A 16033-nucleotide genomic window follows, 5' to 3' on the forward strand; every position below is an offset into this window, starting at 1 on the left:
AAAAGTACAATCCTTTCTTATTATTCTCCCTCTCTTTTATATCTAATTATATTATCCACAGACACAGACACAGGCATAGACACAGTCACAAAAACTATAATTCATTATCAGCATTACTACTACTAATGTGAATAAAAATTCTCCTTGTTGCTATGTTGGTCAACTCATAGTAGTCTCCATCTATTGTCTAGATTCAATAATGAAAGAAATCCGATTCCAATTCTTGGTGCTTTTGAAATCCTAATCTTGATATTGAAACAAGTCAATCTGAAAGGACACTAGAGAGAAAAGAAAAAGAAAAAGAAGTAACATTGGTAGTAACTACAACAAGCACTGCATTCAAATATACATGTCTTGTATTACACAGAACCTCTTTATAATAACGATGCCAAGAACACACAAAGAAACACAAACAGAATAGTAAATTCTATTGTTTCTTTATTATTAAATAAATAAAAAAAAATCACTCCGATAAGGCTGAACATGTTCTCTTATTTGCCTGTGTGTGTGTGTCTTGTATTGCTTGGCCCTACTTTGCCAAAGCCCAACGTATTCTTTTCTTCTTTTCTTTCTTTCTTTTTTGTTCTCGTTTGAATATTGCAGAATGAGTACAAAATCCATTCCGACTGTCTTCAAAGACACTCCTTCGACATCCACAAGTTTAATTCACCAACCACCACCGACAGGATCACAACAGAGGAATGCATTCTATCATCGACATGCCAAATTGATACAATACCTTAAAGGACTGGCTATCCGTGTAGCCACAATGGTGGTCGTGTTAGGTGTACTGATTGGAATCGGCTTGGGTCTAATGTATACCGAAGGCCTACCTGCATCAGAAACCTTTTCCAACCTGGCATTCGATTGGAAAGTTGATCCCAAGAGTTATCTTTTGCCATTCAACCAGTCATTCGAATACAATGTTCTTCTCGATGGCCATTCACACTCGACTTATAGTGATGGCAAAATGAACATTCGACAACTTCTTGACTGGCATATTGGTACAATACGCAAACTAGCAATTTAACTTTATATACAAGTTAAAGAGATGTCTAATTTTTGATTATTTTTAAGCTAATGGATATAATGCAGTAATTGTCAGGTAAATGTCTTTTTTTTTCTTATGTATTACATTATAATGGTGTATAAAAATGTATTTATTTTGAAATAAAGAAAGAAAAAGATTATCAAGAACCTAAAAATATTGAAACAATACAATACAATACAAATTGAATAAAATTTACTTGGCTCAGTGATCATAATACAGTCGAGGGTGGACTGGCGGCTGAAAAGCTGGCATTGGCCGAGTACAATGAAACAATTGTGGTTATTCCGGCCATGGAATACTCGTATGTTCAAATTTCACTTTATTGTTTTTGTTGCTATGAATCTTAGTACCAAAGTATCATCATTATTATTTACAAATAGAGTTTGTTTAAAGTACTATTGATAATAATGGGCCGATCAAATAGCCCAATAACAACACCAACAATTTGATTTTACAGCCTAATCTTTATCTAAAACAATAAGACAATCAAACGTACAAACAAACAAACAGGGTTAATAATATTATTACTTATATATATATATCGAAAGGTGTTGTCGGATACACATGAATTTTATAGATATCAATCAGACCATTCCTGAAGGACCTCCAGTTCCCACCGATGAAGAGCTTAGGCAAGTGATTGACCAAGTACACTCATTGGGAGGACTGGTGATTGTAAACCATATTCCATGGAGCAACACAACTGGTAAAACACCAAAGCACAGACGATATTTAAGCAATAAAGCTAAATCACCGTTTTGTTCTAGAGGATTATTATCAAGACGCTCGGTTACCAAACCATCCTTCGGTCAATGATCTTATTTCCTGGGGAGTCGATGGCTTTGAAATCGTTCACCAGGACGTTCTTGATTACCCTACTTTGCAGGTCACCCAGACCCACAATCTGGTCCAGATGACCGGCACTGATGTCCACCACCCTTCAGTTGGGGCCAACGTGTGGCTGACAGTCAATGTAACCAAAATGGACCGCCAGTCCATCATGCAGGAGATTCGAAACAGACATACTTCGTTTCTGCTCGACCCGGCCGGAACCCGCCAGAGGAGCTACTCTGACAGCCAGCCAAGATCTTACAACCGACTGCTGCCTCTGACTGCGCTGGGTGGATACTTTAGCATGTTCTATACGGACTACAAGGGAATGTACAGCTTCCATGGCACCTTTTGTCACCCCGAGAGGCTTATTGTGCACGGTGATCTGGTTGGCTGGTTTATCTTTTGGGTCCTGGTTGGTCTACTGATGTTTGAGATCGTCAGAGGGCTCTGTTTATTTTTGATGGACTTTATACACCGTAAGCGTCATATAAACCATCAGGACTACCGCCAAGAAATATTTTAAAGCAGTATATATATATATATATATATATTTAAAAAAGAAAAGAAAGATGTGGTTTTCTTATTCTTGTTTGAAATACACATTACATACATTTTACATTTTACATTTTACATACATTTGCATTCACATTTACATATATATTTTTTTATATAAAAAATCTATTAATATTATCAATACTTATTAATAATAATTAATAATAAATATTGGCAATACGGCTGGTCTTCCGGTCCTTTCCTAGTACTACATTATCACCCTCCCTCTCCCTCTTATACTCACACACACACACACACACACATATATATATATATATTTTATATTTGTATTTATTATAGATTTGTAATCTCCTATTTACTTGTTTTGGAATGTATTATGAATTATGCTGAAGTGTCAATGAATGAATGAATGAATGAATAAATGAATGATTGATTGAATGAATGAATGAATGAATGGTTAAATGACTAAATGAATATGTATATATCATATTATAATAATGGATTTGCTTTTGTAGAAAAAAGAAAGGTTATAATCTTCTCCTATTGATGTCTGTCTGTCTGTGTCTGTGTTCTGTGTTCTGTGTACAATTTCTTAAAGAAATGATAGAGAAGGTTCTTGGATCCTATTGGATGGACTTGTTATTCATCTTAGAGGCTGGGCTCTTTTTGGCAGGTCGAATTAGCCATCGGACAGGCAATAGACTCTGATAGACCATCCACATTGTAGTCGCAGCAACCATCGATTGCAGAATACGGATGATAAGTACGACCAGATCACGTGGACGAGCGCATGGGACGGAATCGATCCGAGACCTGTGAGAAGCCAAGAAATGTAGCGAGAGGATCTTTTGGCGGACCCAGAGGGTGCACTCGTATACCAAATCATCCGTGTCAATACCACCATCACAATCATCGTCAAACTGGGTATTGGCATCCATTTCAGCACAGTAATCATCAAGCGTCTTGACTCTTATCTTTTCCGTCAATAGAGAGTCATGGGTTGGAGGAAGATCAGATTGATAGAGTATCCGACGGATCTCTGGATCAAACCGGACCTCGTTAGGGGACCGCACATGAAGGCCTTGGCTACTTTTAACACTAACAGTACTTTTGATACTCCTGTTGCTACTACTGTTGCTACTGCTACTGCTACTGCTACTGCTGCTGGTGCTGCTGCTGGTGCTGGTGCTGCTACTGTTGCTCAAGTTGATTTTAGAATTATTATTGTAATTGTAGTTGTAATTGTTGGTGAATTTGAAGAATGGTTTCGATGATGTGCGTGGTGTTTTCAGGGCAGACTTGAGACCATTGGTTGGTCTACTACGAAACACAGTGATCTTGTTGTTGTACAGTGGTCCATACAACCCTAAATATATATAGATATATATATATATATTAAGTAAAAAGTATATGGGGTAAAACAATACAAATAATACAAAAAGGTCGTACCATTTTTTTTTCTATATAATTTTTTTTTATTTTAACTTACAATTACAATCAGCTTCCTTGTCCCTTTTTTTTTTTTAAAAAAAAAGTAAAGATAATGATAATAATAATAATAGTAGTAGTAGTAGTAGTAGTAGTAGTAGTAGTAGTAGTAGTAGTCAAGGTTAGTATAATAATAGAGAGCATTGTGCCAATTATAATCTTACCACAAAAGAGTTGCTGGATCAAGTAGAGGATTTTTGCTACCTAGGACGTCTGTACATCTATTGGCCATTTGACGCCAGACCGCATTCTGACACCGTGTTAGACGTGCATAGTCTGAGTCGAGCATTTTGCAAGTTCGTTTATCGTTAGGACATCGAATTTTGGCCGAGAGTTCAGTCATTTTGTGGCGCATCTCTCGGTGACAGGCAATCAATTCACTTGGCTGCCACTCGTATGCCAGATAGTCAACACCAATTATACTTGGTTTCATGGTAGTAAAGATGTATATATACTACGTGTGTGTGTGTTGAATAGAAAGAAGGAGAAAGCAAAGAAAGAAGGAAAGAAAGAAAGAAAGAAAGAAGGAAAGAAAGTAAAATTATATAAAGTAAAATAAATGACTACTTGAACACACATTCTTATTAAACTCTTTAGCTATTTTGTAATCTAATATTGAATATTGAATATTGAATATTGAATATTGACTACTGAATATTGACTACTGAATATTCAATATTCAATATTGAATATCTAATTTTCATTACATATATTTTGATTACCAAAAATATATTTTTAGTATTTTATTTTTCCCAAGCTGCCAACAAAATGTATATATTCTAATTATATAAACCAATACATAACAAAAAGGAAACAAACAGGCGATCTTTTTTGTCGAATTCTTATTAATTCTATTTCAGAAACCGGATCAAAGCATGTGTTGGCGCATGCAACTCACTAATATTTCTTTTTTTTTATATATAAAATAAAATAAAATACATTTCTGATGCACAGACTGTCCTACCTGTCTATTTCTTTCTCTTCTTCTTCTTTATGCTTCAATGACCTTTAAATTTCCCTTGATTTATTGTGCAAATCCATTCTAAATACTTTGTTCCAAACCCAAAGAATAATAAACTAATACAAACACACCAGTAAACAATATTACATTTATAAAGTCATTTAGTATTGTCAAATAAACCAAGACATAAGCAGCTTAATAAATATCCCAAAAGGAAACAAAAATTTATATAAGAGATTGATCTTAAACCTGTTTTTGTGTCTATTTTTTTTTTATCAATCTTTGCTGTCAAAAAGATCGGCCATCTCCGATTGGTAGACCGAGAATTTGTATTTATTGTACCCAGCATTATCCATTCAAAGATTTATACATACAATTGATGATATTGAATACATAGTCTATAGTCTATAGTCTATAGTCTATACTGATAATAAAATAAAATAAAATAAAATAAAAATAAAAATTAAAATTAAAAGCAGAAATATAGACAGTCTAAACCAATCTTTTTTTTTTTTTTTTTAATTATAATTTTTTATATTTATAATTAAACACCTCTATTTTTCTTCTTCTTCTTTTAACCAAACTCAACACTCCCAACTCTTTAATGGCATTCTCTTCAGCACTTGTTCTAACAGACCTAAACGATTACATTGCCCCTTCTCAGGCCTGCATCAAGCCTGTTGAGATCCAAAAGACTGCCGACCCTGGCCACCAAGTACGTTTCCCTTTCTGATTTTACATTTACAAATAAATAAAAGAATCAACTTTGATGATCATCGTTCTACACAATCTAGACAATTCAAACCCATTACTAAGAAATCTATCCTTCCTTTCTTGTCTATTCTTTCTTACAGTCTGAGATCAAGGTTGATGATCAAGGTGGTTACTATGAGATTACCCAAGACGGAGGTGAATCGAAATTAGAAAAGGCAGCCATCAGTTTGAATGACTGTCTGGCTTGCAGGTAATAATTACAATAATAAGTTTATGAATTGACTCTATTTTCTTATATAAAATGAAATGAATTAAAATAATTAATCGATTTCACTTACAAATACCATTGCATTTTATTATTATTTCTGGCATCAAGTGGATGTGTTACTTCTGCAGAGAGTGTATTGATCAGTATGCAGTCTCAAGAAGAGCTTTATGGAATCATAAAGGCTAATCAACTAGCACTTGAACAAAACACACCTGACAAGTACCGGACCATTGTGGTATCTCTATCGCCTCAATCCCGCGCTTCTCTAGCCGCCCACTACAACCTCAGTCCACTCCAGATTCACAAACGATTGACATACTTTTTTAAGCAACTCGGCTGCCACCACCTAGTAGACATTTCATTTGCCCGAGATCTCTCTCTAGTCGAATCAGCCAGAGAATTTGTCGAACGTTACAAGAGTGCAACCGCAGCCACAGGTGGATCAGATCCAATTGTCACAAATAGTGCCACACCAGTAGCAGGAGGAGGAACAACAGCAGCATCTCGGCGTCGTGGTGGTGCCGGTGGGTTAAAAGCAAAGTCTCAAGAACATCTTCCAATGCTGGCATCGTCTTGTCCTGGCTGGGTGTGTTACGCTGAAAAGACCCATGGAGAGGTATTACCCCACATCAGTAATACAAAGTCACCTCAGCAGATGATGGGTACATTAGTAAAGGATTATTTGGCCACAAAGGTCAATACCAGGTGAGCTGTTCTTGCTGTTATTTTTTTTTACGAGTGAGTGAGTGAGCGAGTGAGTGAGTGCGGAAGTGTGGAAGTGTGGAAGTGTATATAATTCTGTCATAACAAATATTGTGATAACCAACATATATGCATGTATCTCTCTGTGTGTGTGTGTGTGTGTACTTGTACATATATAGACCTAATTTGATTTACCATGTGGCAATTATGCCCTGTTATGACAAGAAGCTTGAAGCAAGTCGACCAGACTTTTTTATGCAAGAATTCGATACGCGTGAAGTGGACTGTGTGTTAACAACCGGAGAAGTACAAAAGATGTTTGGCGAACAAAATGTCGATTTCAATCAACTTCTCGAAGCTCCTCTTGACACAATGCAAGTATATGACTTTTTATTTATATATAAAGAAGAAAAAGAAAGAGAGATAGCCTTTTTCATTTTGTTTCAAATGATTTGTGCAATGTATTGTTTCCTAATACTTTATATATATTTAAATATTTATATTTATATTTACAGATTCACAAAGGCGCTGTTGAACCCTTCAGAAACTCTGTACGGTAGTGCTGGATCTTCATCAGGTGGACAGATGGAATACATTATGGCTACAGCAGCCCGCGAGCTGTTTGGAATCCAGTTACCTAGTGACCCTTCACAGTCTGACCAAGTTGTGGTCAGGATAGGCAGAAACGCAGATGTCCGGGAATACAGTCTCGAGACTGTTGATGGTCAGGTGTTGTTGAAATTTGCCACCGCATATGGATTCCGTAACATTCAGAATATTGTACGCAAAATCAAGACCAACAAATGTCAATATCACTATGTTGAAGTCATGGCCTGTCCAGGTGGTTGCGCTAATGGAGGAGGTCAACTGGCTCCTCCACCAGTCGAGACAGTCAATGCCAAGGACTGGGTTAACCATGTCGAAAACATTTATCGATCTGTAGATGGAGTTCTTCCTGAACAAAATGAAGCAATCGTTGCAATCTATAAGTAAGTGATATTTGGTGTTGGTGTTGGTGTTGGTGTTGGTGGTGTTGGTGTTTATTTGATTTGTATATTCTACATCTTCCATTGTTATATATTTTGTGTGTGTGTGTGTCTATGTGTGTATTTGCTTATATATATATATATATATGTTTGCTTGTTTAGTGAATGGATTGGTGACCCATCGACAGAGCGATCCCGTCAGTTACTTCGAACACAATATCATGCCGTGACTCAGAATCTTGTTAATCCATTGGCAACAAAGTGGTGAATGTATATAAAGCTCTTTATCTCTCTCCTTCTCTCTTTCTATATACACACACACACATACAAAATATATATATACATAAATTATATTATATTATCTTTATCCCTTTAAATATCATTCTCTTTCTTTTTTCTGTCTTTCTTGTGTGTACATGTTTAAAATAATAAAAATAGAAAATAAAGACGTCATTTTGTACATGTATTAAGTTTGGAATTTTCTCTCTCTCTCTCTCTTTTGCCTACCTATCATATTCACCCCTTATCTTTTTTATTTTTTATTTTTTTACTTATTTTGGTTCAAATTTGATTTTGACCTCTTTCTTTCACTCTCTTTCTCTTTCACTCTCTCTCTCTCTCTCTCTCTCTCTCTCTCTCTCTCTCTCTCTCTCTCTCTCTCTCTCTCTCTCTCTCTCTCTCTCTCTAATTTTGTACATACTCTCCGCATAGTGGAATGGCTGTCGACATGTCTTCAATGTCATCACGCATCATGTAGGTTGACAGCCAGCAACCCACTTTCAAAAATTACAAATTATATTATTCTTTATCCTATTATTCTGTCTATGTTTCGCTGAGCACCTCTTTTGTTTCTTCTTCTTTGTATAATACAAAATTATATATAAATATATCAACTCAAACAAACAAACAGGCAGTTTAGCTCAACTCAGGATGAACTCGAATACTATCGTGCACATGCCGAGAACCTTGAAAACACACTTCAGGACACTCGTGCAGCGCTGGACGAATTCCAGGTCTCGAGTAGAGAACTAGAAGAAGAACTAGAAAAGGAACTCCAGACGACTGAAAAGGCCTACAATGATCTCAAATCGAGATGTGAATACTCCAAACGTGAGGCTGACGAGTGGAAAGGCAAATTCACCCAGGCTAAACATGAACAGAGTATGACGATGATGCAGATGCAACGAGAGATAGATATACTCCGGGCAACCGAAGAGATGTTTCGCAAAAAGATACTCGAGCTTGAACTAGACAATGATGATCTTGAAAGAACCGAAAGGTATGTTAACATATGTTTTGTTTGTCTGCTTTGGATTTTATAAAATAATGACTATCATTCCTTCTTATTCTTTTTGTTAGAGCTGCCACATCCTCATTGTCTGATCTAGAAGTCAAGATGAACAAAGCAATTGAACGGAACGTCATTCTTGAAAATGAAATTGCCACCAAAGATAATTTGACAGAACAAGCTCAACGGTTAAGAGATGAACTTAATGGTAAGTAAATATTTATATTTATATTTATATTTATATTTGTGTCTGTGTTTGTGTTTGTGCTTGTGCTTGTGCTTGTGTTTGTGTATGTGTGTGTGGATATAGTTTATCTTGTTATAACCACCATCACTACTATTGCTACTACTATTCATATATGTATATAAACAATGAAAATAATACATAACCCATAATGAATAACTTACTAATATCCTCTTATTTAACCAGAGGTTCACCACGAACTGGCGGTGATGCGGGACAAGTCGGCTAAGCAGGCTGATGCTCTGCAGGAACTTGAAAATAAGCTCGAGAATTCTGAAAAGAAGTGTGGTGAACTTCAACATCAACACCAACTTCACCTTGCAAGTGCGGCTCGCTCAACAACCCCTGATCGCGCAAGTGGGCACTACTACGAACCATATTCACGCACCACAAACCGCACCCGGATCCCCAAGACGTCCAACGGAGCACCCCTTTCGGCTGCAAGTTCCAATCCCGTCAAGATGGTTCAGGAAATGGTCGGCCGTGTACGGGTAAGTTTTTAATAAAATAGTAAAATAAAAATAAAAAGAGCATGTTTTTTTTGTTTTTTTATTCTTATATTATATATATATATATATATATATTGTTCTTTTGTAGAGCTTGGAAGCTAGACTACAATCTTGTCGGTCACTTGTTACTCCACTTCTCAATCCCCCACCTTCGTACAGCTCCACTATCCCCCCTTCTCATTTAATTCACCGCGATTCGGTTATGACCAGCCGACCCTCTTCACCCAGTAGTATCCGATCCCGCTCTCCACTCCAACTTGCTAATATCAAAGCACGTCGTCCATCTGAATATATGCGTACCACCTCCATGGACACAAGTGAAGACGGTGGCCCTCCTCTCTAAAATACGACTAAAAGGCATACACACATATACATTTATATACACAAACGTATCTATGTATCTATATACACATTCACATTCACATTCACATTTAAATTCAAATTCAAATTTACAAATCATTCCTATTATATATAATACTAATAATAATAATAATAATAATAATAATAATAATAATAATACACTACACTACACTACAATACACTGCAAAAACCGTTTCAATATTCATATTCACTATATATATATATGTGTGTGTGTGGGTGGGTGTATTTATTTATATAATATCAAGTATACGTAAAGCCAAAAACCAAAAACCAAAAACTATATTTGTCAATCGTCACACAGACCATTTTATATATATATATTTTATATTATTTTATATTATGTATATAATATATATAATATATCCCTTTTTTTCCAAAAAAAAAAAAAAACTCAATTCTCTTAAGCAATAAGTAAATCCATACGCGTTCAAGAGAGATGCCTCCTCCACCACAACCCTCCATCACCAATGAGGCAATGCAATGGTATGCTTCCGTACCACCAGTCACAAAGGCACTCCTTACTCTCTCCATCGTCCTCACCGTTGCACCTGCTCTGTCTCTTTTCAACATCTCATATCTCATTCTCTATTGGCATGGTGTGGCAAAGTTACAGGTACAGTGTGCTTCTTATCCTCTCCTCTCTTTATTTCATTCTTTAATTCCTCTTTTTATACATATGTACATATGTACATATTTTAACGAAATGAAAATAAACCACATATACCAATACTTCTTTTATTATTATATTTAATTAAATGCTTTAAATAATCTTTATCAACAATAACCAAACATATACATACATACATAATATATCTATAGCTCTGGCGACTGGTAACTGCATTCTTTGTGAATCGTGTCAATATCTCGTTTGCAATGAACATCTTTTTTCTCTATCGCTATTCAAACGATCTCGAGACTCAAGTATTCATGGGACGTACAGCCGATTACGTTTACTTTCATTTTATCGTCGGATTCATCCAATTGATTGCCGCATACTTCCTCGAACTCTTTGTTCTCAGCGACGGTCTTTTGTTGGCCGTGGCCTATCTGTGGTCCCAACACAACAAGGAAACCATGATGACATTTATGTTTGGCCTCAGATTCAAAGTAAGCTATAATACTTACAATAGTACCAATAGCAAAAGAAGGAACATTAAGAGGAAATAAAGAAACAAAACTTAGAAAAAAAAAAGGAATCTTAATGTGTGAGCAAAAGAGATCCGTATATACATATATATATAAAAGAAGTACCTTGGACACAATTACTTACAAACATTAAAATGATAATAATAATGCTTTTAATTGCCATTGTCATTGTTAGGCATTGTACTTACCTTGGGTACTGGTGGCCTATGACTTGTTGTCCAGTGGTGCTGTACCCTGGGCATCGTTGGCAGGTATTGGTGCCAGCCATGCTTACTACTACCTTTCTGGCTCTCCAACTGGTGGTAGTAGTCAGGGAGGCAGGAATTATTTGAGCACACCTGGATGGCTTCAACGTATATTCCCAGGCGTCAATAGGGGAACTCGCGGATTTGCTACTGGTTCCATGGGTGGTATTCACACACCTGGTCAGCAAAGACAGCAGCAGCAACAGCAACAGCAACAATCATCAATTTTTGGAAACAGCTGGGGAAGAGGACAGCGTTTGGGCTCTTAACCTGAAAAAGAAAAGAAAAAAGCACACGCACACAGAACAAGCATAAACATATACACAAACATATACATATATACACTCCTACAAATAAATGTTTGGACCTCTGATAATAAGGAGATCATGCAAAAAGATGACCTATTTGCAATATACAATTTAGTCATTAATGGTTATAGCCAAAAGCTTAAGAATTGAAACATGAGAAGATATACATAATAGATACACACACACACACACAAATATATATACAGCGATCTTACGGACCCGATGTTTTCTGGTGGGGAACGACGCCTCTATTTAACCAGACCATGACTGTGGGACTGGTGTCTTTAATCCTTTAGGGCAAAATGGCGTGTCCTGAAAAAATACTTTATATTCGATTAATAGCCGTTTACGCCCTGAATTTAGACTTGGCTATAGAAAAAAAAATTAAACTATATCAATAGCCAGCTATTTAGAATATTATAGTGAGTTGTTGTCATTACATACTTTGTGACGCAATCTTTTTTGATTTTTTTTTTTTTACTATTCATTGGCCTTTTTACGTATATAATGTCTTTCTCTTTCTTTCACCTACTTATGTTCCCAGAATTTTGAAGGCACCAATTGATAAGTAATTCCCAGTCATCCCTTTTATTTTAATTCTTTTAAAGCACGAAAGAAAATCTTGATCCGAATATTCTGTATCCTGGCTTGTATTAACTATTATAATAAAAATGGATCCTTAGGGACCAGATGTCGTCCGGTAGAATCAATGTGTCGTCCCCCTGGGATTAGCGATTGTACAAATCCTATTAGTTGGTAATGGTATATTGCATCTATAAACTCTTTCCATTGACATTTATCACCATATCCGTACCTGTTGGTGGTCAACCATGGATGTGGCGTATTCTATGCTGTAATTTCATGGGCAAAAAGCTGTTATCTTGTTGTTAAATTCAAGCCTATCGTGCGAAGAAGTTGATGCCAACGTATCATCTTTACAGGCATTGCCAATGTTTCTGATTGAAAAATCGCCCACTTTGTATGTCCATTCTCGTCCTGAACATTCGACAGTACGAACACTTTGTCGGCTTACCGCGGAGCGCCCTGAATTTGAAACTGAGCAAAGAGAAAATTTGGTACATGCCGTTGATTTCATTTGCACCAATAATGAAAAATCGTGGAATAAGGTAGATGCTTCCCTTGTCGACATCCCTGGCACACTCAAAGCAAGAAAAATTGTGTTTCATGCATTAGAATTCAACTTTTCGGCTAAACAAAAGTACTCGGATATGGAAGGCAGTGGCAGGGATCGATGTTACAACGGGTGTATGGCTGATATGTGTCTCTGAATCTTCTAGCTATCCTCAACTGACTCTTCCGAAACCTTTAAGTAATAAAGCACGCTTTGTCATAGTAGAAAAGACTCTTGTTTTATTAAATTTGCAATGTCATATTTTTTATACAACCTAATTGAGTCACTGGATTTGAATGTCTGTGACCTGGCTACACTTATAAGTTGCCTCACTACAGCACTGACAGCTCACTTGAACTTTTACCAAGCTGTGGCCACAAGAAAACCTCATCAGAAGATTTTGGCAAGCATGATGATCTGGAATTTATTATTAGATTCCGCAAGAACCAAACTGGCAGGATGAATTGGGAACGTTGTTTGGAATTGGCTCGTGAAAAAAAAAGATCTTTAAAGACGTTTTTATACTACTGAAAGTGTTCGATTCTTTTATCGCAATTCAATCAAAAAAAATAAACTTACCCATGATAGCAAGTATGCCACCTATCTCCTTCAAGTTGAATGTCATCTCGGTTTTGAAAAAAAAAGCCGTCTTTATATTGGACGGCTTATTCCTTTCATTTCGCTTCTTTTCTGTATCTTGGTGCCATGGTTTGTCATGCCAATAAGATACAGTCTTATCATTCTGAACTAAATCTTTACAAATGCGTTTGAATAGGACCATATCTTGATAATTATCACTACCCTGAACAGCAAGGTTTCATTCTCATTCCAACAGTTGATTATTAACGAAACATTTTTATTTCTGAATGGCTAAATTCTTTAATTTTGATATATGATTGCCAGTCGTTATTGACCGCTAATGTCTTTCTAATATGATACAAAAATATCACATGCATAAACTATACAGTAACCAAAGAACTTATTCACATAGCCAATTTACTTACCATGTCCGTACAGAGGAAAATACTTTATTGCAGATTTTTCTAGGCCTTGTTCACTGAGGAATATGTGTGACCCAATAAGAGCTGAAGAATCAGCTGAAAAGAAAAACAGTAACCGCCTAAATATGAGAAGAAAGAAAAAAAGACCCCCACCGAGTCGAGGAAAACAGCTTTGAAAAGTCTAAGATTAAGATAAATAATACAGCTGGTAAGAATAAAGGTGGTATAAATATGTAAGAAAAAATAAATGACATGAAAGAATTAAGAATAAGTAACTGGGTACTGAAGACACCTGGATTGGGAACGGATTTCAGCAAGGATAAGAACTCCAAAGAGATATTTCGTTTAGAAACTCGGACGATCCATTTATGGAACCTGACTATACAACGGTACCAGACCAAGTCTGTTCTCATAGGCACAACCTCGGATGGGCAAAGATGGTAAAGGCTAACGGGGAACGGTGGAGATATTGGACATAAGGTCCCAGGCCCATACATGCGTTCAATATTTTGAGATTCCTTGTTTACATTTCTACTTATAAAATTGTCACATATTTCGCCTTTTCCTTCGGCTTCTGACTCAGAACTGTTCATAAAGAACGCCAAAAATGGGTGACAGTAGCAGTGAGTCAAGCCAAGTGACTTGAGAGGTGAAATATTTTTAAAGATATTAAAAAAAAAAGAAAGAGAATAACGATCGATGTAACTTTTATGAATTAATGTTAACGAAATTATTTTCTAGCCAAAAAGAAAACGACTGCTGAGCAAATGAATGGCAAATTGGTGCCTAATTTCTGCACAGACTGGTACTTTCTATAATCATAGTGGAGGCTTTGAGAAGGCTAATGATTGAACCACAAAAGGTTCAAAACTCTTCCATCCCCAAAGAAGCTTCAAATTATCATGCTGCAATTTTCGTTACTTAGCCGCCCCTAGGACCATATGCCATTTTGTAGATATCGTATTAACTTTTTTTTTCGTCTGATAGCTCGGGTACGTTCCTCGTTATCTTCCACTGTGAATCTCTTTTTAACAAAATCAAGACAATAGAAAAAGGTAGTAATAAAACAACAGCCAACCGTATTATTATTATAGACAAACTTAATGGCACATTGTGGGTTGGCTATATAGTGAAATTATAAGTTCAGCGACAAGAAAATGAATACCGGTAGAAGAACAATCTTAAGAAAGAACAAATTAAAGAGAGCTAGTAAACTACTTTGGGTCATTTTTACAGACACTACCACTTCAAAGCTGATTTCAATGAGCGATACCGACCAAACCCCGCTGTGCCATAGTAAACTGAATGAACGCCCCATTAGAAAGTATACCATGTTTATCTTACCAAGGAACACAAGTATAATAGGACAACTCTCAAGTGTAATATAGTAGTACCAAAAAACATTATTAATAGCATTTTTAAAGACAAATGTAAAACCAAAATCAAAAAGGGACAAAATTCATAAAGATAATATCAAAGTCAAATGAGATCAAAATTTATTGTTCAAATTTTTATAAGGGGAATATAAGTTAAGTTAAATTAAATTAAGTATACTAAGATATTCCAGGCCATGCTAGTCCAGTCGAGTCCAGTCGAGTCCAGTCGAGTCCAGTCGGTTCCAGTCAAGTCCAGTCGGTTTTTTTTTGGTCCATTTGATTTTTCTTTTGATCTTTTTTTTTTGTCCGTTTTTTTTTCTTCTTTTTTTTTGTCCAGTCAATATAAGCTAAGAGTGATAGGAGGAGGAGGAGGAGGATCTTGGTATTGAAAAATAATAAAGGGGATAATTTGGACTTTTTGTTTTTTTTCTTGTTTTTTTGATTCTTTTTTTTTGTCCAGTCAATTTCACAGAATAGTAATAAGAGGATGATTTTGATATTGAAAAGAATAAAAAAGATAATTTGGACTTTTTTTTTTTTTTTTGCTTTTTTTTTTGTCCAAACACAGCACACATAATAAAGGGGATAATTTGGACTTTTTGATTTTTTTTTGATTTTTTTTTTTAATTTTTTTTTGTCCGAACACAGCACACATAGTAAAGGGGATAATTTGGACTTTTTGATTTTTTTTTGATTTTTTTTTTAATTTTTTTTTGTCCGAACACAGCACACATAGTAAAGGGGATAATTTGGACTTTTTGATTTTGATTTTGATTTTTGATTTTGATTTTTTTTTTTTTTGATTTTTTTTTACTTCTTTTTTTTTTTTGGTTTTTTTTGTCCAGTCAATTTCATGGAATAGTAATAAAAGGATGGGTTTTGATAT

The 16033-nt window shown here is 35.7% G+C and overlaps 6 protein-coding genes across 6 annotated transcripts; 4 read left to right on the top strand and 2 right to left on the bottom strand.

The window, feature by feature from the left end:
- Window positions 1-604: 604 nt before the first annotated feature.
- PHYBLDRAFT_165900 (hypothetical protein) lies at window positions 605-2408 on the top strand (the record flags this gene model as incomplete). Its single annotated transcript, XM_018435322.1, has 5 exons — window positions 605-1004; window positions 1078-1105; window positions 1257-1352; window positions 1600-1757; window positions 1819-2408. The coding sequence occupies 5 exons, from the start codon at window positions 605-607 to the stop codon at window positions 2406-2408; spliced, it is 1272 nt and encodes a 423-aa protein (XP_018293962.1).
- A 613-nt stretch (window positions 2409-3021) lies between these two features.
- Window positions 3022-4319, bottom strand: PHYBLDRAFT_59452 (hypothetical protein; the record flags this gene model as incomplete). Its single annotated transcript, XM_018440496.1, has 3 exons — window positions 3022-3764; window positions 3888-3910; window positions 4051-4319. 3 exons carry the CDS (start codon window positions 4317-4319, stop codon window positions 3022-3024), a joined length of 1035 nt encoding a protein of 344 aa, XP_018293963.1.
- Window positions 4320-5451: 1132 nt separating this feature from the next.
- On the top strand, window positions 5452-7785 carry PHYBLDRAFT_15794 (hypothetical protein; the record flags this gene model as incomplete). The annotated part of the gene is made up of 7 exons (XM_018433699.1): window positions 5452-5562; window positions 5702-5811; window positions 5938-6260; window positions 6330-6534; window positions 6711-6909; window positions 7057-7520; window positions 7680-7785. 7 exons carry the CDS (start codon window positions 5452-5454, stop codon window positions 7783-7785), a joined length of 1518 nt encoding a protein of 505 aa, XP_018293964.1.
- A 2585-nt stretch (window positions 7786-10370) lies between these two features.
- On the top strand, window positions 10371-11720 carry PHYBLDRAFT_132081 (hypothetical protein). The gene is made up of 3 exons (XM_018429464.1): window positions 10371-10552; window positions 10759-11046; window positions 11261-11720. The coding sequence occupies exons 1-3, from the start codon at window positions 10376-10378 to the stop codon at window positions 11597-11599; spliced, it is 804 nt and encodes a 267-aa protein (XP_018293965.1). The 5' UTR covers window positions 10371-10375; the 3' UTR covers window positions 11600-11720.
- Window positions 11721-12347: 627 nt separating this feature from the next.
- Window positions 12348-12927, top strand: PHYBLDRAFT_59455 (hypothetical protein; the record flags this gene model as incomplete). Its single annotated transcript, XM_018440497.1, has 2 exons — window positions 12348-12394; window positions 12537-12927. 2 exons carry the CDS (start codon window positions 12348-12350, stop codon window positions 12925-12927), a joined length of 438 nt encoding a protein of 145 aa, XP_018293966.1.
- A 175-nt stretch (window positions 12928-13102) lies between these two features.
- Window positions 13103-15175, bottom strand: PHYBLDRAFT_165905 (hypothetical protein; the record flags this gene model as incomplete). The annotated part of the gene is made up of 6 exons (XM_018435323.1): window positions 13103-13257; window positions 13350-13523; window positions 13775-13890; window positions 14024-14476; window positions 14740-14795; window positions 15116-15175. The coding sequence occupies 6 exons, from the start codon at window positions 15173-15175 to the stop codon at window positions 13103-13105; spliced, it is 1014 nt and encodes a 337-aa protein (XP_018293967.1).
- Window positions 15176-16033: the final 858 nt, after the last annotated feature.

This window comes from Phycomyces blakesleeanus (assembly GCF_001638985.1).
Source record: "Phycomyces blakesleeanus NRRL 1555(-) unplaced genomic scaffold PHYBLscaffold_6, whole genome shotgun sequence".
In the NCBI taxonomy this organism is placed as follows: Eukaryota; Fungi; Mucoromycota; class Mucoromycetes; order Mucorales; family Phycomycetaceae; genus Phycomyces; species Phycomyces blakesleeanus.

Bases quoted from the DNA above. Each gene is read 5' to 3' on its own strand.
- PHYBLDRAFT_132081 (XM_018429464.1), top strand. From the start codon at position 10,376: ATGCCTCCTCCACCACAACCCTCCATCACCAATGAGGCAATGCAATGG. The intron at 10,553-10,758 runs GTACAGTGTGCT...ATATATCTATAG, and splicing joins ATGGTGTGGCAAAGTTACAG to CTCTGGCGACTGGTAACTGC. The intron at 11,047-11,260 runs GTAAGCTATAAT...TGTCATTGTTAG, and splicing joins TGTTTGGCCTCAGATTCAAA to GCATTGTACTTACCTTGGGT.